Source organism: Caretta caretta, chromosome 2, assembly GCF_965140235.1.
Source record: "Caretta caretta isolate rCarCar2 chromosome 2, rCarCar1.hap1, whole genome shotgun sequence".
Taxonomy (NCBI): Eukaryota; Metazoa; Chordata; order Testudines; family Cheloniidae; genus Caretta; species Caretta caretta.
Genome location: NC_134207.1, coordinates 257,592,295 through 257,617,807, shown reverse-complemented (window position 1 = coordinate 257,617,807; position 25,513 = coordinate 257,592,295). Strand labels below are relative to the sequence as shown.

At 44.8% G+C, this 25,513-nt stretch overlaps 1 protein-coding gene across 1 annotated transcript; it reads right to left on the bottom strand.

Moving 5' to 3' along the window:
* On the bottom strand, positions 1-25,513 carry LOC125631195 (elastase-1-like). Its single transcript, XM_048837508.1, has 8 exons — positions 25,480-25,513; positions 23,599-23,702; positions 16,579-16,688; positions 15,464-15,595; positions 14,873-15,009; positions 14,097-14,242; positions 2,863-3,012; positions 1-247 (listed from the first exon to the last, which is right to left on the bottom strand). Exons 1-8 carry the CDS (start codon positions 25,511-25,513, stop codon positions 221-223), a joined length of 840 nt encoding a protein of 279 aa, XP_048693465.1. The 3' UTR covers positions 1-220.

The window sequence follows — 25,513 nt, the reverse complement described above, 5'->3', positions numbered from 1 at the left end:
ATTATGTTCTCCAATGTGCATTACTTTGCATTTATCAACATTGACTATGGAATGCACAATACTACAAGTTTTTAATTCATTGTCGCCTTATTATTATTGCAGCCAACCCATTCTATTACCATAGAATGGGTTGTGACCATAAGAGAGAGAGAAATGTAATTAACAGGCATATCTTTTCATTCAAACAGTAGTTCATATTCATGTACAAACTGATCCTTCCTTAATATCCACCATTATTCTCTATAATCTGAAAAACAACAGAGAAATGGATTCAGTACAGAATATATTCAGTTTTGATCTTACATTATTTTTAAATGACTGAATAGGCCAATCCTCAGCTGTGCCAGACCTCCATTCAGCACAGCTCCGGAGAGTGGGGAACAAACGAGGCTATATTCCATGCCTGGGCTCTCCCCATACGGAGCTGATGGGGCTGGTTCAACTCCTGGTGCAAATTAGAGCAGTTTTAGGGCTGTTCCACCTGCCGGGAATTGCTTCAGTACAGCAGCACTTCAGCCATGCCCTCTTCACCACAGTTATGTCTTTGGCACGTCCTCTGTGCCAGAGGGTTGAGGGAGGCCAGAAGATGGCTAGCTATGCTAGCTTTATACCAGCAAGGGGTTCTCCCATACTAGGGGAATTCCCAGCTGGCTGGATCCACCAGGCTTCCAACTGCAGCTGAAGTGGGGCTAAAAATCTGATAATAAGACAACAACTTTCCAAATATAGAGAGTTCAGGTTAGTCATGGGCACTTTCCAACTAAAGGGTAAGTTACTTCAGATGAATCCATTGGGTTTTGTCCTATTTCCTGTTGACTGTAATTGGTGTAGTGCACATAAAACTCCATTAAACCCTTTGAAAGTTGGCTCCCCAGGGCCTATTTTTACTAGGTGAGGGATGTATTGCAGAGACCGCCATCTCATGGAAGAAGAGATGGAAGAAGTCCTGTTTTTATTCGTAATGGTTTAGAACATCTAGCTTGTTTCTATGGAAGTCTGGTACACACCACATCTTACAGACATGATTGTACTACAGCATTTTCCTGTGACCCCCGAAGCAGATGCCTCATTGTGGTGCACAATGTTGCTGGGAGCAAGGGCTCTTTGGACATTTCCATACCCTGGGCATTGACTGCATTGTGGGAATCAGCTGAACTGGGACAGCTACCGCACTTGTGCATTTGTAGATACAGTCTACAACTGTGTTGCCCCAGATTGGATTCAGAGATACAATAGTAGACTGCATGGATTCCTGAGGGACATGAGTTAAAGACATCGTCCCAGATATTATAACCAACTGGTACAACCATGCTTGTCATAATCACCTGGGACGGCTGCTGTATGTGTGCACAAAGCATTGTACAGGTGTCAGTCTCAAAATATACCAGGTAATTCATAGATCTTAAGGCAAAAAAGGACCAGTATGATCAGCTAATCTAACCTCCTGTATGACACAGGCCATAGAATTACACCAATGGTTTGTTGCAGTGTCTTTTTGCCTTATGTAGGAAAAGTCTAACTGATCAGATTTCATACCTATGGCCAAGTCGGATTTGTCAGCCTTACGTGTTGTACAGTAACTCCCCACTTAACATTGTAGTTATGTTCCTGAAAAATGCTACTTTAAGTGAAACTATGTTAAGCAAATCCAATTTCCCCATAAGAATTAATGTAAATGGGAGGGTTAGATTCCAGGGAAATTTTTTTCACCACACAAAAGGCTATATTTATATATATATACACACACATACAGTATAAGTGTTAAACAAACAATTTAATACTGTACACAGCAATGATGATTGTGAAGCTTGGTTGAGGTGGTGAAGTCAGAGGGTGGGATATTTCCCAGGGAATGCCTTACTGCTAAATGATAAACTAGCACTCGACTGAGCCCTCAAGGGTTAACACATTGTTGTTAATATAGCCTCACACTCTACAAGGAAGCAGGAATGGAGGGAGCGGAGACAGCATGGCAGAGAGAGATAGAGACACACACAGTGTGTGTGAGAGACGCTCATTGGCCCTTTAAGTATGCTGACCCCACTCTAAGTACACTGCCTTGTTAAGTAGATCAGCAAGTTGAGACAGCAGCTGCTGCCAGCAAGCTCTCTCCGTCCTGAGCCATGTTGTGTCCCCCCCCACTCTGTGGAAATGGGGTACAGGAGCTGGAGGCAGGAGCGGGGTGAGGGGGCACCCTGACATTAGCACCCCTCTTCCCCCCGTCCCTTGCACAGCAAGCAGGAGGCTCCCGGGAGCAGCTCCAAGGCAGAGGGCGGGAGCAGCTCCAAGGCAGTGGGCAGGAGCAGCACACGGCAGTGGAGGGAGGGACACCTAAATGCCCGGCAATTGATATCCTGCTGGTCGGCTGCCGCACAGGGAACTTAGGGGAGCCAGGAGCTGATAGGGGGGCTGCCGGTCCACCCTAGTTCCCACCCCCCACCAGCTAGCTCCAACGAGCTGCTCTTCCTGCAAGCAGTGGACAAAGCAGGTGGCTGCCAAACAACATTATAAGGGCGCATTGCACAACTTTAAACGAGCATGTTCTCTAATTGATCAGCAACATAACAATGAAACAACATTAACTAGGACAACTTTAAGTGAGGAGTTCCTGTACTTCAATCCTAGTATTTCCAGACAGTGACTGAATTCATTCTCCTTCATTAGATTTATTTGAATGTGCCAAAAATAAGGCCAAAGCATTTTGGATTTTAAACTCTCAACGTTTCTTAATTCTGTTCTTAATGTAATAAGTATAATAATAAATGAATGTACTGGGTCAAACTTATCTCTGATATAACTCCATTAATTGTATGGGAGTACATCCAAGATGAATTTAAACCATTAACTTTGGGAGGAACTTACGTTGTAAATCCAGTTGATGTACGCAGATACCCGTGTGAAGACTGTAGGCTTCTGATAGGTGTTGCAGTAGGGGACAATCCCAAAACTAACAATCCCATGAATTTGCCAGGAACCATATCTGTTACACTGCAAAGGGCCCCCTGAATCGCCCTGCAATCAGAGTGGAGAGAAGTGACACACAGTTACACCCAAATTTTCTTAGCAGTTTAGAAAAACTGGAAAAAGTGGTGACAGCTGATTAATTCATGAACATTCCAATCAATGGGCCCGATACTGTGACGTGCTGAGGATCTTTTGAGAGATGCTGAGTACTCCCAATGCCTACTGAAGTCAATGGGAGCAAAGAGTGCTCAGCACCTCCCAGAAGGTACGTGACATATTACAGAATCAGGCCCATAACTATTTGTTCTCTGAACTATTCCCAGGGGGATTCTGCACCAAAAAATTAAAAATTTTGCACATAAAAAATTAAAACAGACTGAGAATGGGAACAGTTAACTAACAAACAAAAAGATCTGCAGACAGGCGGCTACATTTCTGTTCAGAGAATGAAATCAATTAACCAGCAACATTAACAAAATGTGTTTTGTTTTGTTCAAAAGCTATTTTCTTTAACTGGAAAACAAAAAAATTTCAGTAACATGATACTAATATTTAATTAAGTGTTTTTTACAATTCTCAAGAAGTTACAGACATTTTACTAGGCAGGTAGGCTGCTACATTTCTGCCTCGGGGACAGAGCCTTCCTCCTGCGTAATGAAAAGACCTACCCTCCTCGAGCCACAGTATCAAGCAAGAGGAACAGAGTCTCTCTTGCTTGTTGGCCAGCACCGCCCCCTGATGGTGATCAATGTCTCCCCCACAAGCATGTACACCCAGCCTCTCTCCCCCTGCAGTGATTTGTGTCTCTGAGGCTGCTCCAGGCATGCTGGAACAGATGCACTGCCTGGGCTGCTGGGGAAGAGACATGTCCCCCCAAAGATTTCTTTTGTATTTTTGTGTGTGGGGGGCACAGAAATATGCAGGCCATATGGATTCTGTGCCCTCGCAGAAGTGCAGAATTCTCTCAGGAGTACTGAACACACTCTCTTTCTGCCCCCTCCTATTCAATATAATTGATGTTTAAGGCACTTATCCACTGCCTATTGAAGTCCATCAAAAGACTCCTAGTGAGTTCAATTCAAAGATTAGACTCTAAATAAATCAGAACACTCTTCAGGTATTTGGACCCTGCAGGAAGCTTCAGCTTCTAGCAGCTCCCATATTCAACCAGGAATGTTCTAATTCTTCCCAAGATGAGACAAATTCAAAGGATCACTGAAAGCTACAGCTCATGAATTTAAAGAGATAGCAGCACAAGAGAGGCTCTAACTAAAACAACAGAAGTGAAAGATAAACAGACCATGGGCTCCTGCTGGGTCTTAAAGCCCTGGGTTTTTTCAGGTTCCTTTATAATGAATTAATACTGAAAATATAGTCAAAGCCAAATGTATTGCCCCTTGTTTTTAGGGTTTTGCACCATTTCCTTGACTTGACTGCATAGCTGCAATGGCGGCCTGGGGCCCTGGCCTAGCACTAATTCCCAGGATCTGATCAATGGGGCTTGCTGGTGGGACAGCAAACCTTGCCCACCCTGATAACAGCTGGGGAGAAATATGTGCAATGAGAAGAGAAGGTTACTCACCATGTGCAGTAATTGAGGTTCTTTGAGATGTGTGTCCCTCTGGGTGCTCCACTTCAGGTGTGTGCGCAGTTGGTGCCTTGACTAGTGTGCACACAACCCAACCCCCTCAGTTCCTTCTCTACCATAGAGTCCTGACTGCAAACTCTGAAGTAGAGGGGAGGAGGGTGGGTAGTGGAGCACGTCCAGGGACACACATCTCGAAGAACCTCAGTTACTGCACAAGGTGAGTAACCTTCTCTTCTTTGAGTGCTATCTCTGTGAGTGCTCCACTTCAGATGATCGTAGAGCAGTGCCCTTGTGTGATGGAAGGGGCTTTGGAGTTGCATTCATAATGGAGGTTAGCACTGTTAGACCTAGCATTGTGTCTGAGCTCAAATCTTGAGTAATTGCGTAATGGTTCGTAAATGTGTGTTCAGAGGCCCTGGTGGCCGCTCTGCATATGTCTATTATTGGTACATTATTTAAGAAGGCTATTGAGGTAGATACTAATGTTGTTGAATGGGCCCTGATCCCTGATGGGGATGCTGTTTTGAGTTGTTCATAACACATCTGGATACAGTTGGAGATCCATTTCGACAGTTTCTGTGTGGATATTGCAGACCCCTTGGAAAGCTCTGTCATTGAAATAAAAAGCCTTGGGGATTTTCGGAAAGGTCTTGTTCTGTCCAGATAGAATGCTAACACGTGTTGGACATCCAATGTATGTCGGGCAGTCTCTTGTGTATTCACATGAGGTTTGGGGTAAAATGTAGGCAGGTGAATCAATTGATTGAGGTGGAAAGAGGATGATATTTTTGGTATGAATTTTGGATGTAGTCTCAATGTGACTTTGTCCTTGAAGAATATGGTGTACAGGGGATGAGCCACAAGAGCACCTAGTTCGCTTACTCATCATGTGGATGTAATTGCAACCACGAACACCACCTTCATTGATAAGTGAAGAAGGGAGCAGGTGTCTAGTGGCTTGAATCGGGCTCTGGTAAGGCTTTAGAGCACCAAGTTTAAGTCCGATGGTGGGGTGGGTTCATGTATTTGTGGGTACATATTTTGTATGCCCGTGAGAAAAGGTTTCATCATGGGGTGCGCCAATATTGATACGCCATTGACCTTATGGTGAAAGGCAGTAATGGCTGCTAGGTGTACTCTAGACAAGCTTGTGGAGAGTCCTGAGTTCTTTAGTTCTAATATGTATCCCAAGATCAATTGTAGTGGTGCCTTGAACGCAGATACGTGCTTGTTCTGGCATAATAAGGAGAATCTTTTCCATTTTTGGAGGTAAGTGGTACATGTGATTGGTTTTCTGCTGCTTACTAATACCTGTTTTACTTGTTCCAAGCAGGTTAACTCATAATGCTGGAGCCATGGAGGAGCCAGGCCTTCAGGTGAAGCGTGATGGGGCATCTGTCCCACACTGGCAGAAAAGGGGTTAAAAGCAGCCCTAGGGAGGCTGCGCAGGAGGCAGCCAATCACAGAAGGGCTTATAGGAGCAGCCAATCAGGGCCGGGCTGACCCATATAAGAAGGGCTGCAGAACAGAACAATGGGAGTCATTCCCTGGAGCTTGAGAAGGGAGGAGGACTGGCTGCCTTGCCGGCAGAAGGCAGCAAGCACCCTGGACTGAGCAGTGCTGTAGGCAGAGACTCAGAGGCTAAAGGCAGCTCCTGTCAGGCTACAGGGATCTGCAGACTGAGGCTCTGATGCAAGGGCAAAGAGGGTGCTGGAGCCCCTGAAGGAAGTGGACTGCAGTTTGTCACTGAAGGAAGTGGCTAGACAGTGGACTGCAGGTCCCTCCAGAAGGCAGGGAACATAGAGTGTGGCACAGCCGGAGGACAGTGTCACTGAAGAGGATGCTGTGGTCCTGGGAGTGACGTGGGACCAGGAACAGAGGTGACAGCAGGCGAGACACCACCAGAAGAGGGAGCAGTGCTAATTCCCTGCACAACCTGCAAGAGGTGCTGCAGTAGTGAGTCATGCCCCATCACATGAAGTTTTTCCAGGTTTGGGTGGAGGACTTGACCTCCATCTTGTGCGAGGAGATCCCCATCACAGAGGGAGATTGTGTGGTGCACAAATCACCATGCACCTCAGGTATGGGTACCAGGTCTGCCTGGGCCATGTCAGAACTATAAGTATGACATTGGCTTTGTCAGTCCATATATTGTGTACTACTCTGAGATTAGTGGTATCGGTGGGAATGCGTACAGGAAAGGAGCGTTCCATCTGATGAGAAAGGCGCCTCCACGGGATCGTGTTCCCAGTCCTGTTTGTGAACAGATTTGTGGAGATTTATTGTTTCGTGCTGTCACAAATAGGTTGATGCGTTGTGCGATACTATTCTTCAGTTCCCATTCATGGTCTTGGGAAAAGTGTCTGCTTAATGTGTCCGCTGTCATGTTCTGGCAGCCTGGGAGGTATGAAGCAGTGATGATGCTGTCATGAATTATGCACCAGTTCCATAATTTTATAGCCTCTGTGCATAGGGAATGAGAACAGGCTCCTACCTGTCGATTTGCTTCATGGCACCTAATTGTAGAAGATAGTTCACTTCTTGCTGTGGAAGGTGCTTATGAGGAGGGTCCCTGAAGAGGTACTGGGCGGGCGGTTGGGTGGGTGGGTTAGAGGTAAAGGGGATGGCATAACCCAATCGTATTATTTCCAAGACTCATTGATCCATGGAGATGGATGCCCAAGTGTGATAGAATGGACACAGTCAGTGGCCAAAGACCTGGGTATGTGCAGATGGCACTGGTTGTCAGGGGAGGTCGTTCAAACCCTCAGCCAATGTTTCAAAATTGTGTCTTGTGCAATGATGTCTGTGACACTGTAGGCTGAGACTGTGGGGTTCAGCATCTCTGTGGGCATTGTCTTGGTCTCTGGGAGTCGTAAGGTCATTGTCTTTGTCTTCTCCACCTATTTGAAGGTGTGTATATGCCTAAGGTATGGAGAGTTGCCTGGGAGTCCTTCATGGAGTGAAGGACCTCATCCTTTTTGGCCAAGAACAGCTTGTCTCTGTCAAAGGGAAGATCTTCAACCTTTGTTTGTAAGTCCTTCAGGATTCTGGATGAATGTAGCCATGATGCTCTGCGATGACTATCACTATGGCTGTCGTTCATGTGGCCATATCTGCCACGTTGAAGGATGCCTATAGTGCTATTCTAGCCACAAGCTGTCCCTTGTTAAGGATTGCCTTAAATTGTTCCTTCTTCTCTTTGGGGATGTCAGTAAGGAACTCATTGAGTTTCAAGTAATTGTCGTAGTCATGTTTTGGAGGACCATGGCATAATTAGCTCTGCAGAATTGTAGAGTTGTGGACGAATATACTTTGCGGATGAATAAGTCTAGCCTCTACCAGTCTTTGTCTTGTGGGGTGGACCTGTACTGGTGTTGTTTTCCTGTGTGATTGGCTGCATCTACCACTATTGAGTTAGGGGAGGGAGTGAAAAGAGGAAGTCCATTCCTTTAGTAGGAACATAATATTTTCTATCAGCTCTTTTACATGCCGGAGGAACAGTGGCCGGTGTTTGCAATACTATTTCTGCCAGCTCCATTATTGTATTATTAATTGGCAGTGCTATCTTGCACCTAGAAGATATGTGGAAGATCTTTAGAAGCATTTGCTCAAGAAACTCCCTGAAAAAGCACAAGATCAAATCCGCACAGACACACCCCTGGAACCCCAACCTGGGATATTCTATCTACTACCCAAGATCCATAAACCTGGAAATCCTGGGTGCCCCATCATCTCAGGCATTGGCACCCTGACAGCAGGATTGTCTGGCTATGTAGACTCCCTCCTCAGGCCCTACGCTACCAGCACTCCCAGCTACCTTCAAGACACCACTGACTTCCTGAGGAAACTACAATCCATCGGTGATCCTCCTGATAACACCATCCTGGCCACTATGGGTGTAGAAGCCCTCTACACCAACATTCCACACAAAGATGGACTACAAGCCGTCAGGAACACTATCCCCGATAATGTCATGGCTAACCTGGTGGCTGAACTTTGACTTTGTCCTTACCCATAACTATTTTACATTTGGGGACAATGTATACCTTCAGATCAGCGGCACTGCTATGGTTACCCGCATGGCCCCACAGTATGCCAACATTTTTATGGCTGACTTAGAACACCACTTCCTCAGCTCTCATCCCCTAACGCCCCTACTCTACTTGCGCTATATTGATGACATCTTCATCATCTGGACCCATGGAAAAGAAGCCCTTGAGGAATTCCACCATGATTTCAACAATTTCCATCCCACCATCAACCTCAGCCTGGTCCAGTCCACACAAGAGATCCACTTCCTGGACACTACAGTGCTAATAAACGATGGTCACATAAACACCACCCTATACTGGAAACCTACTGACCGCTATTCCTACCTACATGCCTCCAGCTTTCACCCTGACCACACCACACGATCCATTGTCTACAGCCAAGCTCTGCGATACAACCGCATTTGCTCCAACCCCTCAGACAGAGACAAACACCTACAAGATCTCTATCAAGCATTCTTACAACTACAATACCCACCTGCGGAAGTGAAGAAACAGATTGATAGAGCCAGAAGAGTTCCCAGAAGTCTCCTACTACAGGACAGGCCTAACAAAGAAAATAACAGGACGCCACTAGCCGTCACCTTCAGCCTCCAACTAAAACCCCTCCAACGCATTATTAAGGATCTACAACCTATCCTGAAGGATGACCCAACACTCTCACAAACCTTGGGAGACAGGCCAGTCCTTGCCTACAGACAGCCCCCCAAGCTGAAGCAAATACTCACCAGCAACCACATACCACACAACAGAACCGCTAACCCAGGAACCTATCCTTGCAACAAAGCCCGTTGCCAACTGTGCCCACATCTATTCAGGGGACACCATCACAGGGCCTAATAACATCAGCCACACTATCAGAGGCTCTTTCACCTGCACATCCACCAATGTGATACATGCCATCATGTGCCATCAATGCCCCTCTGCCATGTACATTGGTCAAACTGGACAGTCTCTCCGTAAAAGACTAAGTGGACACAAATCAGATGTCAAGAATTACAACATTCATAAACCAGTCGGAGAGCACTTCAATCTCTCTGGTCACGCGATTACAGACATGAAAGTCGCTATTTTACAACAAAAAAACTTCAAATCCAGACTCCAGCGAGAAACTGTTGATTTGGAATTCATTTGCAAATTTGATACAATTAACTTAGGCTTGAATAGAGACTGGGAGTGGCTAAGTCATTATGCAAAGTAACCTATTTCCCCTTGTTTTTTCCTACCCCCGCTCCCCCAACATTCTTGTTAAACCCTGGATTTGTGCTGGAAATGGCCCAACTTGATTATCGTACACATTGTAAGGAGAGTGATCACTTTAGATAAGCTATTAGCAGCAGGAGAGTGGGGTGAGAGGAGGTATTTTTTCATGGCTTTGTGTGTATATAAAAAGATCTTCTACACTTTCCACAGTATGCATCTGATTAAGTGAGCTGTAGCTCACAAAAGCTTATGCTCAAATAAATTGGTTAGTCTCTAAGGTGCCACAAGTACTCCTTTTCTTTAGAAGTTTGTAGACAAGTTCTGGCGGACACCTGCAGGCTGTTCCGCACTGTTGAGATCAAGGTGGTTCGAGTCAGAAAGAATTTTGTTGGTAGGAAGGCAGTTGCTTCAAGGGAGTTGAGGTCCACTCCAATGAATTCCAGGCATTGGACAGGTTTTAGAGTAGACTTTTGTATGTTTCTTTGAAGTCCTAAGCTGGTGAACAGATTTATTGTACATTGGGTGGAGTCTATGGCTGTCTGTAGTGTTGGTGCTTTCAGCAGACAGTTGTCTAAGTAGGGGAATATCATGATTCTCTCTCTGCATAGGTAGGCAGCTACTACAGCTAGTACCTTTTGAAAATACCTGAAGCACAGTGGAAAGGCTGAAGGGCAGAACTTTGTACTGGAAATGGTCCTGTGCTATTGTAAACCATAGGAATTTCCAGTGTGAGGGATGGATAGATATATGAAAATTGTGTCCTGGAGGTCGAGGACTGACAATCAGTCCCCTGTCTCTAATGCTGGGATTATGGTGCTTAGTGTGACCATTTTGAATAGTTGTGTTTTCACAAACTTGTTGAATTGCTGGAGATTGAGAATAGGTCTCCAACATCCTGTTTTTTTCTGTGTGAGAAAGTAGTGGGAATAGAACCCCTTCCCTCTGTACTTGGTTGGTACAGGTTCTACTGCTCCCAGAGATATGAAATGGTTTGCCTATTCTCACAGCAGATGCTCGTCAGAGGGGTCCCAGAAGAGGGGCAGGGAAGTGGGGTGGGTAGGGGGTTTGGAGGTAAGGGGGATAGAGTAACCAATTTTGATGATTTCTAATGCCCATCTGCCCGTGGTAATGGACTGCCAGATTGGGTAGAATGGAAGTAGGCAATCTCCAGAATTCTTGCCAGTTGTAGATGGTGCCAACACTGAGAGACATGGGATTCTCAAGCCCTTGACCAAGGTTTCAAATCTGTTGTCTAGAGGTTGATGGCTGAGAGGTAGTAGGCGAAGGAGCAGATTGTCGTCTCCTTGAAGTTTTCTGTTTCCGCCCCGTTAATCGTAGTATCTATTGTGTTGTGTGTACGGAGGGGGTCAGAATCTTTGAGGAGTTTGACAATTGCTCTGCCATCTCTTGTTCTTAGGTGTGTGGATGCCCAGCGATTGTAACGTGGCCCTCGAGTCTTTTAGAGTGTGCAGTGACTCATCTGTTTTGTCCACGAAGAGTTTGGAGCCTTCGAACGGTAAGTCCTCTACAGTGGACTGTAGTGGCTTTGGAAAACCATATAGGTGAAGCCAGGAGGCTCTCCTCATAACAACCACTGTTGCTATGTATCTTGCTGAGGAATCAGCGGACTCAAGGGCAGCTTGTAGCACTGTTCTGCTGATGAGGTGGACCTCTGTGATGAGTGCTTTGGACTGCTCTTTTTTGTCTTCTGAAATAAAGTTAATAAATTCAGAGAGACTTGCGTAATTATTGTGATCATACTTTGCCAATAGGGCAGCATAGTTGGCAATTCTTAATTGTAAGGTCACTGCTGAATATGCTTTTTGGCCTAACAGGTCGAGCCATTTCCGGTCCTTGTCATATGGGATGTTCCTGTAGTATTGTTGTCTACCCCGTTCGCTGACTGCATCAATAACTAGTAAATTCAGTGTTGGAGGCAAGAAGAGGAATTCAGTGCCCTTTTCTGGCACATAATATTTCTCATCAGACCTCTTACAGGTAGGCGGAATCATTGCTGGGGTTTGCCAGAGCGACTTCACAGGGTCCATGATCACATCATTCTCTGGAAGGGTGATTTTGGAAGAAGTGGATGTGTGCAATTTGTCCACTAATTTGTGTCGAGATTCCTGGACCTCTTCCAGAGAGATGTCTAGTGAAGTGGCTTCTCTCTTGTAGAGATCCTGAAATCGTTTTAAATCATCAGCTGTGTTGGGAGGTGGGGGTATAACTGTGTCAACCAGTGAGGATGATGAGAAATGAAAATCAGTTGGATCCTCTGGGTCCTCCTGTTCTTGAGCCCCATGTTCAGAGGTGCCAGACGGTGCCTATGATTTTAATATAGGTGGTTGGTGTGTGCGAGTTATGGGCAGACCAGTAGGTGCACCCTGTTGCTGCTGTTGTGGTATGTAGTCCATGGATGCCAGAATGGCCATTTTGGTTGGAAGGGCACTGTGGGCATCCAAGGTTGCCCATACCAGGGCTGGTTCGGAAGGTTTGCAGGGAAGCCCGTGCCTGAAAGGGCATGTGCGGTGGGAGTAGCCACAGGAGAGGAATGTTGTGAAGAGTGTCCAACATTCTCTTCTCTATATTCCTCTTCGCTAGAGAATTGTGGTGCTGAGAGATGTGGGGAGCTGGGCTGGCTGATTACCACAGGTGCCAAGGTACAATCGGTGCCGAGGAGAGGAGACTCCAGTACCGATGAAACAGATAAATCTTTGTGAGAGAGGAATTGTTGTGAAGTGCCCAGGATCAGTACCATTGGGGTGATACGAAACAGTACCATGTGCTGGAGAGTGCTCATTGGTGACAGTGTGTGGCTGGAGTGCATAACACCAGCACTAGGTGGCAGCATTCATGGCAGAAGTACCGGTATACTTGGTACCGATTGCTTGATCACAGTTGACGGTACTGCAGCATGGGGTTTCACTTTCCCCTTGGTGTCTGTGGTGGAGTTTGGTTGCTTAGAAGCTCTCAGTTTCTTGGTACCGATGGTGCCAGGGGGACCCATTTTGTCAACCATTGACATGGCCAGAGTGGTTGATACCGGAAGAGTTTGACCAGTATCAGAGCACCTTTTCTTGGTTGACTCTGGAGTCAGGAACATGGTACCCCATTTTTTTTGCTGCCTTCTTGGCAGGTTGGTCAGGAGCCCTTTCCATAGAAGAGGGGCCTTTGTCCAAGGCTGCAGTCGGCGATTACTGGCAAGAGGGGTGCATACCTCAGGGTCAGATGCCTGGCAAAGAGATTTCTCCATGAGGAAAAGTTTTAGTTGGAGATCTCTTGCCTTTCTGGTGCGGGCTTTCAAGTTGTGACAGTGCGAGCACTTCTCAGGTATATGTGCCTCAGCAAGACAGAAGACGCACTGAGAATACCCATCTGAAAGGGGTATTGACAGCTTGAAGATTGTGCAGTGTTTGAACCCTGGGGAGCCAGGCATGCCCCTTAGGGAGCATACGCTCTCTGTAAGATGGAGAGAGGTACGGATATCATGCTGCTGCGATAGAACAGAATGGAAACTTACAGTCCTAGGAGGAGAATTAAAATAATTTCTTTTTAAAGGGATGGGGATAAGTAGGAAGGTTATGTATTTGAATCTGTTCTCACTAAAATCTATAACCTAAGACTAATTGAAGAAAGGGTATTCCTAAGCTGCGAGGCACTGCTGAGTGCTCCAACTTGAGCCAACAGTGGTAGAGAAGGAACTGAGGGGGGGTTGGTCACACAGCACCAGTTAAACACCTGAAACAGCACGAGATGGGGACCACACATGAGAGACCCAACCGGGCACTGATACCATAAATCTCCGGCTACGAGCGCAGGGGCGCATCGATACCTAAAGTGGAGAACCCACAGGGACAGCACTCAAAGAAGAATTGAGGGGTTCAGGTCGTGCACGCAGTAGTCAAGGTGCCACCAGTGCTGTGAGACAACTACTGCGCACACACATCCCTGATGGACACTGCTACTGAAAATCTTTGATCAATGGCACAAGGACGCACTGACACCTGAAGTGGAACACCCAAAGGGACAGCACTTGAAGAAGAACTTTGAAGCTTTCCTCTCCTTTATCCCCTTCCCATGGGTTCTCTTGTGGGAGGGGGCAAGCAGGAACAATAATAATTAAGAGGATGGTACTCAAGAAGAAGTAGTTGACTTGTCAGGAAGGCCTGAACTCCTGAGATGTTGCAAGCATTGGGGGAGTGTGTTGTAAGTAACTCACAATTCCTGTAGGAACAGGGTTGTATAAGAAAGAAAGAGTTAAGGGGGAAAAGAGAAAATATGGCACTTACACTGCACCCGGCCCTCACGCCATCTCCACCAGCACACACCATGTTCTCCTTTGCTTGAGAGCCCCACCAGTGATTCTGAGAGCAGATGGCATGGTCAACCACTGGGAGTATCGCTTCTTGAAGTCTAGCGGGAATGCTGCCACCAGCTAAAGGAGAAAGGGCAATATTCTGCTCAAAGAGACACTAGAATTAAAAATAAAGGCCCACCTCTGCCACCCTTATTCACGTTGAATAGTACTGAACTATGCATGACTAGTTCCATCGGGATCAACAATACTATTCACTGAGCAAAGTACAGCCCAACGGAACTGTAGTGGGATTGGGCCCAGGATGAGGGTAATATGTCCCCTGCTCACTCGTGGGATCTCCTCCATGTCTAGTCAGTCGTATCTGCTGAGTTTAGTGATTAAAATAAGTGTTTACCACTTAAATCATGATAGCTGGTCATGGTCAACCCTCGGGTGGATCCCAGGATGAACCACTATCACTGACATGTTAAACACGACAGTGCTTGTCCACACTGAGTGCTAAATGGTGCCAAACATCATGCTATTTAAGAAATGTTTACTCTGGGAAAATGCATCATGTGATTACAAGAGCTTATCCCGGCATTCACCCCCCTGCAGAGAGCCATTAGAAGACCCGGCACCACTTACATCCTGCGTGAGCTGTCAAAGATGTTGCATAGCCACAGGTTTTATTTACAAAAAGAGTTGTGCTGGGTCTCTGATCTGGGTCAGTCTTTCTGGAATGAGGAGCAACTTTTTCCCACTTACCACTAGCCAGTCCCCATCCAGTAATATAACATGGATAATCATTAGGCAAAATGTCTCCTTCAGCCGGAAGCATGGCTACCTCAACAAAGCCATTAGCATAGGCAGGTGTAGAGAGATACAGCAGGGCAATGTCATTTCTGAAATAGGACACAAAGATTAGCCCTTCAGATGCCACAAGGCAAAATTCTTGAGTTAGTCATGACCAAATCCCGAACACCCTTGCTCACTTTTTACTTACCTATCTAGGCACTTATATAGCCTCCACTGCCATAGTATCTGACACCTCACAAAGATTAATAATGTACCCTTAAAATGCCCCCGTGAGGTAGGGAAGTGTTGTTAACCCCATTTTACAGATGGGGAACTGAAGGTGCAGAGGGATTAAGTGATTTGCTCTAGTCTTACGGAAAGTCTACAGACTAGAAACTGAACCCAGATGTCCTGAGTCCCAGTCCAGTATTTTCTACAAGGCCATCCTTAACCTCAGTGGGTGATGAATAGAATATGTACATAAACATCTGCAGGACTGGCCCCTAAGTAAGGACATCAGTATTCATTCCCATGCCAACGTCATGTTCAAAAACAAATTACCCATTTGCAATATCATAGGGGTTCCAGTCTTCATGAATAAATATTTTGTTCACACCAATAAAATATTCAGTGCCATCCAACTCAAAGAGATTGTGCTCGCCCAGAGCCACTCGGTAAGTTGCTCCTATTGGCCTGAAAATGAATTGAAAAATAATTACCATAAAGCACCCCCTTTGCTCCACATTGGTGCCTTTGTATGATAGCTTCTGCAGCAGTAGGATCTTTCTCTTGTTATAGTCATTTCTACAGCGCCTTTCATCTGAGGACCTTCAAAGTGCTTTAACAGACATACCTGTGAGCTCGGGAAGTATTATCCGCATTTTACTATGTGGGAAACTGCACCTGTTGTATCTGACCTCCTTGTTCAGCTGCTCATAACCTTTTCAAACCAGAATCTGGAATTGTTCATGTTCCATCTATATTTAAAGTTTAATATATAAAATTATGGAATATATATGTGGAATGTTAAGGATGTGTTTATTGTGGATACTTTATTTAAGGATATTTTTGCTAAGGGCATCTGTAGCTAAAGATATGTTTCTTCTTAATATTATAATGTATTGTTTATATGGTGTCAAAAATGTGTGAGTATCAGAGGGGTAGCCATGTTAGTCTGGATCTGTAAAAGCGGCAAAAAGTCCTGTGGCACCTTATAGACTAACAGACGTATTGGAGCATAAGCTTTCGTGGGTGAATACCCACTTCTTCAGATGCATGTAAAAAATGTGCGAGGAGCTTTATGGATCATATAAGCAGATATGGCATGCAGAGGGGGTAGGCAGGGTTTCCTTCCTCACTCTGTCTTTGTGCAGGTTTATGCATATTTAAATTTATTTTAAATAGTTACATGTATGCACATTTATATGCATTTATGTAAATCTGCAATCCGCTGTTTTTTGCTTCCAGGAAGTTGGCAGAAATGGGTAAATATGGTTCAGTCTTATAATATTTACCATAGGTCACAAACTAACTGTGGGTTAGTCACACTTGCTTGTCTCACAGAGAATGAATGTGTTGAAGGCTGTGAGTGTTTGAAAGGCCCGGTAGCAGTCCAAAGTGAGAAGCAGATTGGGATTTGTAGCAAGAGTTAGAAGTCTCATATTATTTTTACTTACATTTGAATGCAGTGGGCAGCAGTCATGACCCAGCTGGGATGAATAAGGGTGCCACCACAGATATGAGAAAAATAATCAGGATAATTTGCATCAGATATTTGGAGGGACACCTGAATCAAATGGCAAAATATTTAATCTCAGTGTTCCATTCCAGACTCTGCAGCAGTTTACAAGTGCTATTTCGATCAGTTACATACCCCGCAACCCACCCAACCCCTCACTGGAGCTTGCTTTCTGTGTCTGCTTAATTGTCTGCTGCCCTTAGTCCAGTGGTAGAAAGTAAGTCTTCTCCAAGGCCTTGTCTAAACTAGGAAGAATAGGTACTTCTTTGAATTGAGTCAGATCAATCAAGATGGCTTAACTCAATTGTTTACTTACCACCAATGTAGACCAAGTTTAACACCTTTAGGAGCTAACTTGATTGAAAGAAACACTTTACCTTGTGGAAGCAAGGCCTGATTGAGGGTTCAGATTACCAGAGCAATACAACACCACCATTAACTCTTTAGCATCTGAACACTTGACAGTAGTATGCTACAGAAAGCCACTCCTTCAGGATTAGTGTGCAGGTGAAATGTTGGGATGTGGAACATCTTTATCATTAATATATGCAGGATCTATATGCTTGTGTATAATTAATAGGGGTGAATAAACTTTATGGGGTTGGAAAAACATTATTTGGCATGAAAGTTCAAAGAAAAATTACACATGGGAGGTCAACAGTTTCCATGTGAGGATTGTAATGGGAATCCCTCACATGGGTCTGCAGAGAACCATCCATGACTTTAACCTCTTTGTGTCTCATTTTGTCCAGCAATAAAATAAGGATATCACCTAGATGTAGACACCCTTAATCGAAAGATGTGTCTAAATAGGCTTAGCTGTACTTAATTAGCTCCTAGGTAGCAGTGTCTCCCTGAGCTCGCTCTGAAACCTGGCTGCAAGTTAACCCATGAAACCCCAGATTGTTGGCTAGCTCAGCCGGGTCTCCTACAGGGGATTCCACTGGACAGGGTAGAGTTTTCAGAGTCACTACAGAAGGCCTGCACACCCCATCACAATAACCTTTAAACCAGAGATGGTCAAATGGGTTAGTCATTCACAATGATGGATTACCAACAACTGTGGTTTTGCAGGGCAGGTTTAAAATACTGTAATTTCAACAGTACCCCTTTAAATAATTTCAGTAGGATTAGGCTTTATATTAACTCATATCAAACTTGCAAACTGTTTTTGTTGTACTACAGGACAAATAACTAAGGTCCAGAGTACAAAAATATCAAAAGATATTATGTAGAACATGTACAAAATAGCCCAATAAAGTGAATCATCAATAACTTCAGAGTGCAGTTTCCATTTAAAATTCATCCGTTTATTTAATATTTATGTTAGAATAGTATCTTGAGTGAAATCATAAGCCGTAACATCATTTAGTAAGTGCTTATATCTTGCTTCATATTTTCCTTGTATTTTTAAGGGAAGCTATTTGCCTGAATTTACTCTAATGATGGGGATAATTTTTCTGTAACTATATTTCTCAAATGTAGAATAATCCATGCTGTATCAATGCCTAAGTCAGAACACACTTTAACCATTTAACATTCACAGATTGTATTTTTATTTAAAATGAGACTGAAAATTACTGCTTGCTGACACTTTTTGTTCCTAATTGTGTTGTTTTTACTGTGGAAGTGTGGGATGGTGTTCCAAGAAGGAGTGCTAGGCAGAGACGGGCTCCACTTAACAAAGAGAGGGAAGAGCATCTTCGCGAGCAGGCTGGCTAACCTAGTGAGGAGGGCTTTAAACTAGGTTCACCAGGAGAAGGAGACCAAAGCCCTGAGGTAAGTGGGGAAGTGGGATACCGGGAGGAAGCACGAGCAGGAGCGTGTGAGAGGGGAGGGCTCCTGCCTCATACTGAGAACAAGGGGCGATCAGCGGGTTATCTCAAGTGCCTATATACAAATGCACAAAGCCTGGGAAACAAGCAGGGAGAACTGGAGGTCCTGGCAAAGTCATGGAATTATGATGTGATTGGAATAACGGAGACTTGGTGGGATAACTCGCATGACTGGAGTACTGTCATGGATGGGTATAAAGTGTTCAGGGAGGCCAGAAAAGGTGGGGGAGTTGCACTGTATGTAAGGGAGCAGTATGACTGCTCAGAGCTCAAGTATAAAACTGCAGAAAAACCTGAGAGTCTCTGGATTAAGTTTAGAAGCCTGAGCAACAAGGGTGATGTCGTGGTGGGAGTCTGCTATAGACCACCAGACCAGGGGGATGAGGTGGACGAGACTTTCTTCCGGCAAGTCGCAGAAGCTACTAGATCGCATGCCCTGGTTCTCATGGGCGACTTCAATCATCCTGATATCTGCTGGGAGAGCAATACAGTGGTGCACAGACAGACAATCCAGGAAGTTTTTGGAAACTGTAAGGGACAATTTCCTGGTGCAAGTGCTGGAGGAACCAAGTAGGGGTGGAGCTCTTCTTGACCTGCTGCTCACAAACCAGGAAGAACTAGTAGGGGAAGCAAAAGTGGATGGGAACCTGGGAGGCAGTGACCATGAGATGGTCGAGTTCAGGATCCTGACACAAGGAAGAAAGGAAAGCAGCAGAATACGGACCCTGGACTTCAGAAAAGCAGACTGACTCCCACAGGGAACTGATGGGCAAGATCCCCTGGGAGAATAACATGAGGGGGAAAGGAGTCCAGGAGAGCTGGCTGTATTTTAAAGAATCCTTATTGAGGTTACAGGGACAAACCATCCCGACGTGTAGAAAGAATAGTAAATATGGCAGGCGACCAGCTTGGCTTAACAGTGAAATCCTTGCTGATCTTAAACACAAAAAAGAGGCTTACAAGAAGTGGAAGATTGGACAAATGACCAGGGATGAGTATATAAATATTGCTCGGGCATGTAGGAATGGAATCAGGAAGGCTAAATCACACCTGGAGTTGCAGCTAGCGAGGGATGTTAAAAGTAACAAGAAGCGTTTCTTCAGGTATGTTGGCAGTAAGAAGAAAGCCAAGGAAAGTGTGGGCCCCTTACTGAATGAGGGAAGGCAACCTAGTGACAGAGGATGTGGAAAAAGCTAATGTACTCAATGCTTGTTTTGCCTATGTCTTCACGAACAAGGTCAGCTCCCAGACTACTGCACTGGGCAGCACAGCATGGGGAGGAGGTGGCCAGCCCTCTGTGAAGGTAGAAGTGGTTCGGGACTATTTAGAAAAACTGGACGTGCACAAGTCCATGGGGCCGGATGAGTTGCATCCGAGAGTGCTAAAGGGATTGGCGGATGTGATTGCAGAGCCATTGGCCATTATCTTTGAAAACTCATGGCGATCAGGGGAAGTCCCGGAAGATTGGAAAAAGGCTAACGTAGTGCCCATCTTTAAAAAAGGGAAGAAGGATGATCCTGGGAACCACAGGCTGGTCAGCCTCACCTCAGTCCCTGGAAAAATCATGGAGCAGGTCCTCAAGGAATCAATTCTGAAGCACTTAGAGGAGAGGAAAGTGATCAGGAACAGTCAGCATGGATTCACCAAGGGCAAGTCATGCCTGACTAATCTAATTGCCTTCTATGATGAGATAACTGGTTCTGTGGATGAAGGGAAAGCAGTGGACGTGTTATTCCTCGACTTTAGCAAAGCTTTTGACGCTGTCTCCCACAGCATTCTTGTCAGCAAGTTAAAGAAGTATGGGCTGGATGGATGCACTACAAGGTGGGTAGAAAGCTGGCTAGATTGTCGGGCTCAACGGGTAGTGATCAATGGCTCCATGTCTAGTTGGCAGCCAGTATCTAGCGGAGTGCCCCAATGGTCGGTCCTGGGGCCGGTTTTGTTCAATATCTTCATTAATGATCTGGAGGATAGCGTGGATTGCACCCTCAGCAAGTTTGAAGATGACACTAAACTGGGAAGAGTGGTAGATAAGCTGGAGGGTAGGGATAGGATACAGAGGGACCTAGACAAATTGGAGGATTGGGCCAAAAGAAATCTGATGAGATTCAACAAGGACAAGTGCAGAGTCCTGCACTTAGGACGGAAGAATCCAATGCACCGCTACAGACTAGGGACCGAATGGCTAGGCAGCAGTTCTGCAGAGAAGGACCTAGGGGTGACAGTGGACGAGAAGCTGGATATGAGTCAGCAGTGTGCCCTTGTTGCCAAGAAGGCCAATGGCATTTTGGGGTGTATAAGAAGGGGCATTGCCAGCAGATCGAGGGACGTGATTGTTCATCTCTATTCGACATTGGTGAGGCCTCATCTGGAGTACAGTGTCCAGTTTCGGGCCCCAAACTACAAGAAGGAGGTGGAGAAATTGGAAAAAGTCCAGCGGAGGGCAACAAAAATTATTAGGGGACTGGAACACATCATTTATGAGGAGAGGTTGAGGGAACTGGAATTGTTTAGTCTATGGAATAGAAGAGTGAGGGGGGATTTGATAGCTGCTTTTAACTACCTGAAAGGTGGATCCAAAGAGGATGGATCTAGTCTATTCTCAGTGATAGCAGATGACAGAACAAGGAGTAATGGTCTCAAGTTGCAGTGGGGGAGGTTTAGGTTGGATATTAGAAAAAACTTTTTCACTAGGAGGGTGGTGAAACACTGGAATGCGTTACCTAGGGAGGTGGTGGAATCCCCTTCCTTAGAAGTTTTTAAGGTCAGGCTTGATAAAGCCCTGGCTGGGATGATTTAGTTGGGATTGGTCCTGCTCTGGGCAGGGGGTTGGTCTAGATGGCCTCCAGAGGTCTCTTCCAACTCTGTTATTCTATGATTCTATGATAAAATGGGGATTTTTGGCTTCTACAGTGCATTACATATTTCCCATTCTGGTTTTATCTTAGGACTAAATATTGTCAGTGACACCTGGGTATGAGATATCAGTGGTAGCAACCTAATCACTTCAAATACTAGACACATTTGTACACAATGCCTATTATCTTTCATGTGAATATACAGTGCTACAGCCTCACAATACCAGAAGTTCTATTTCATCTGTATTTCTGTGATGATATTCTAAAATGGCTAGTTATGTTAGTTACTGGATTAAGATAATAGACATAAGGTAGTTTTAAATAGATTTCAGTATGTCCACACAGGGGTTTGTAGTAGTTTAACTAAATTTATTTAAAAACACATTGTAGTAGTGCAGCTTATGCATGTAGACAAAGGTTGGGAGTCGCAGCCTTCTACTGAACACAAATGTTTGTTAAAGAGAAATTAAGTTTGTTAAAATGCGGCTATATTCTGAAAAAGTGACTGTAAAAATGGCATCAAAAGATTCCAGGCTTATTGTCTCTCGGTAGTTTTCATATTAAATAACTTAGTTGACACAAAACAAGATTTTCTTCTAAATGCTGGACCTGTGAATTCAAGTGGGATCTTAAAGTCACGCTGGTTTTCATTGATTAATAGATTCCAAGGCCAGAAGGGATCATTCAGATTATCTAGTCTGACCTCCTGTGTAATACAGGCCCGAGAACTTCCCAAAAACAGTCCCCTGAGCAGACCTTTTAGGAAAACATCCAGTCTTGATTTAAAAATGGTCAGTGATGGAGACTCCACCACAACCCTTGTGAATTGTTCCAATGGTTAATTACCCTCCTTGTCAAAAATTTACACCTTATTTCCACTCTGAATTTGTCCAGCTTCAGCAGATGACTGGTGCCCCCGAATACTGGTGCCTCCCCATATGACCTCCCCACGTGACTCCTCCCCGCACCGCCCAACCCTCATTCTCCCTGTCCCCTCCCCACCTCACGTTACCAGGCTCAACTTCTGGGGACCAGAACTGACTGTGAGCATGCTGGAGGGGCATGGGGGAGGGTGGGGGCACTCCAGCTCGCTCGGCCACTGTCCCCAGAAGCTGAGCCGGGATGGGGGGGGGGCAGCCTGCTGCTGCTGCAGCCAGGCGCTCTCCCAGTCAGCCGCTGCACTGCACTGGACAGTGTCCCAGGCAGCATGGCTGGAAGAGGCTCTGGCCCTGCCCCTTCCCTTCCTGCTCTGGCCCCACCCCTTCCTCTCCCCACTTGGAGGGGATACTTATAGAATGTAATTGAGTCACCCCTTAACCTTCTCTTTGTTAAGATAAATATATAGCACTCTTTGAGTCTATCACAGGAAAACATGTTTTCTAATCCTGTAATCATTCTTGGGGCTCCTCTCTGAACCCTCTCCAAATGTACCAATATCTTTCTTGAATTGCAGCCATGTCCAAACTGGGAAAAGAAGGTGCCTTTTAACATGTGTTAGAACCCTAGTATAGACAAGACAGTAATAGTTTAATATGTGTTGAGGTAAATTAGTGGAGCCTAGGGTTTAGGCTATTCTTGGATTTTAACGTGTTTATTAACATGAGTTAAAAATACATCTTTTCCCTAGTGGAGACAAAGCCTGCGAGTAATAAAAGATATTGGAACGTAGCTAACAATTATGATGGCACATAAATCCAGAATAGAATCCAGCTAACTCTTTCATATCTTTATTAATTCTCTGGTGCTAACTAGAATCAATTTTTTTTAGCAAAAAAGTATTTTTGACAATGAAGCAAGCAGAAATTATTTTGGAGATATACAAGATGCAGACATGTCAGTAGGGAGATGCCATTTTAAATCTACTCGCTCTTCTAATCAGAATCATATATTTTTTAAAAAGAACAAGAAGAAAATATCCCCTCCTAGGAAAATGCACCGTAGTCAAAGGAAAGCTCCATTATTTTAGTTTTATATTATGGGATCTTGGAGATACGGTTTTTCTAAATTCTTGGTACCAAACTACCTCAAGCAAAGAAGCTCCCTGATGGTGTAGTCAAGGGATAGTTTGTGAACCACAGCTTGTGTTCCTTATTAATGTGCTGGACTGACAGATTTAAATAAAGTTGTATGTTTGTTTGCTTTGACTACCACTAGAGAAAATTCATCCATATCTGATATCTCATATTTCTGCTTTGCTGTCATGTTCTCAAACCTTCTTCTTTTCTTTTTTTTTCCTAAGCAAAAGATTTCAAATACAAATTTTACCTGCCACTTCCAGCTGTTTCGCACGGCCTCCTGTCCTCCAATTACTCGCTCCGTTAGCATATCATTGTGAACCGCATAGTTCAGAGGGCTTCCAGAAATTGCCCCTAAGTGTAAAGAAATGAATGCAGTTCGTCATATGGATCCTTAACCAGGATCAGTCAGTTTGGCTTAATGTCAGCTACAAACCTGTGCTGTGCATTGCAGTTACGTTAGCAAGACGGACGCTCAGGTAACTTTTTCAGTTATGAAATGTGAGCAGATATACTGAGATTTCTCACACAATGAAAGTGTCTTCGTGTGGTACATCCCACTTGAATTCAATTCTATCATATAAACATCCTGTACAAGAGACCTGGTTTGATTCCCAGTCTCTCCCTCCCACAGTCCTCTGCAGCATAATGCTACAGCAGCAACATGCTCATCCCTTGGGATGCAAGACTCCCTTTGCTTAAAGACAGATTTTCTGGTAGATAACCAGTCTGACAGATTCTGAGGGGATCCTTGTCTAGCCCAGCTCAGTTAAAATGTGAAACTGATAGCTTTCATCCAGACCATACCACACGATCCATTGTCTACAGCCAAGCTCTATGATACAACCGCATTTGCGCCAACCCCTCAGAGACAAACACCTATAAGATCTCTATCAAGCATTCTTACAACTAGAATACCCACCTGCTGAAGTGAAGAAACAGATTGACAGAGCCAGAAGAGTACCCAGAAGTTACCTACTATGGGACAGGCCCAACAAAGAAAATAACAGAACACCACTAGCCATCACCTTCAGCCCCCAACTAAAACCTCTCCAACGCACCATCAGGGATCTACAACCTATCCTGAAGGACGACCCATCACTCTCACAGATCTTGGGAGACAGGCCAGTCCTTGCTTACAGACAGCTCCCCAACCTGAAGCAAATACTCACTACCTATCACACACCACACAACAGAACCACTAACCCAGGAACCTATCCCAGGAAGCCCGTTGCCAACTGTGTCCACATATCTATTCAGGGGACACCATCATAGGGCCTAATAACATCAGCCACACTATCAGAGGCTCGTTCACCTGCACATCTACCAATGTGATATATGCCATCATGTGCCAGCAATGCCCCTCTGCCATGTACATTGGCCAAACTGGACAGTCTCTATGTAAAAGAATAAGTGGACACAAATCAGACGTCAAAAATTATAACATTCATAAACCAGTAGGAGAACACTTCAATCTCTCTGGTCACTCGATTACAGACCTAAAAGTGGCAATTCTTCAACAAAAAAACTTCAGAAACAGACTCCAACAAGAGACTGCTAAATTGGAATTAATTTGCAAACTGGATACAATTAACTTAGGCTTGAATAAAGACTAGGAGTGGATATGTCATTCCACAAAGTAAAACTATTTCCCCATGTTTATCCCCCCCACTGTTACTCACATGTTCTTCTCAACTGCTGGAAATGGCCCACCTTGATTATCACTACAAATTATCACTTGATTATCACCTTGATTATTACTCCCCCCTGCTCTCTGCTGGTAATAGCTTACCTTACCTGATCACTCTCCTTACAGTGTGTACGGTAACACCCATTGTTTCATGTTATCTGTGTATATAAAATCTCCCCACTGTATTTTCCACTACATGCACCCGATGAAGTGAGCTGTAGCTCACGAAAGGTTGTGCTCAAATAAATTTGTTAGTCTCTAAGGTGTCACAAGTCCTCCTGTTCTTTTTGCGGATACAGACTAACACAGCTGCTACTCTGAAACCTCATAGGATAGTTGTAAATTATGAAGAAAAAACAAGATGCTCTAAGGCTCCAGCAGTTGTTCAGAAAATCCAGCCACCCTCCCTCTCCCAGCTCAAATCCTCTAATTATAACTTACCCAGGCAACTAAGAAGGATCAAATAGTGAATCAT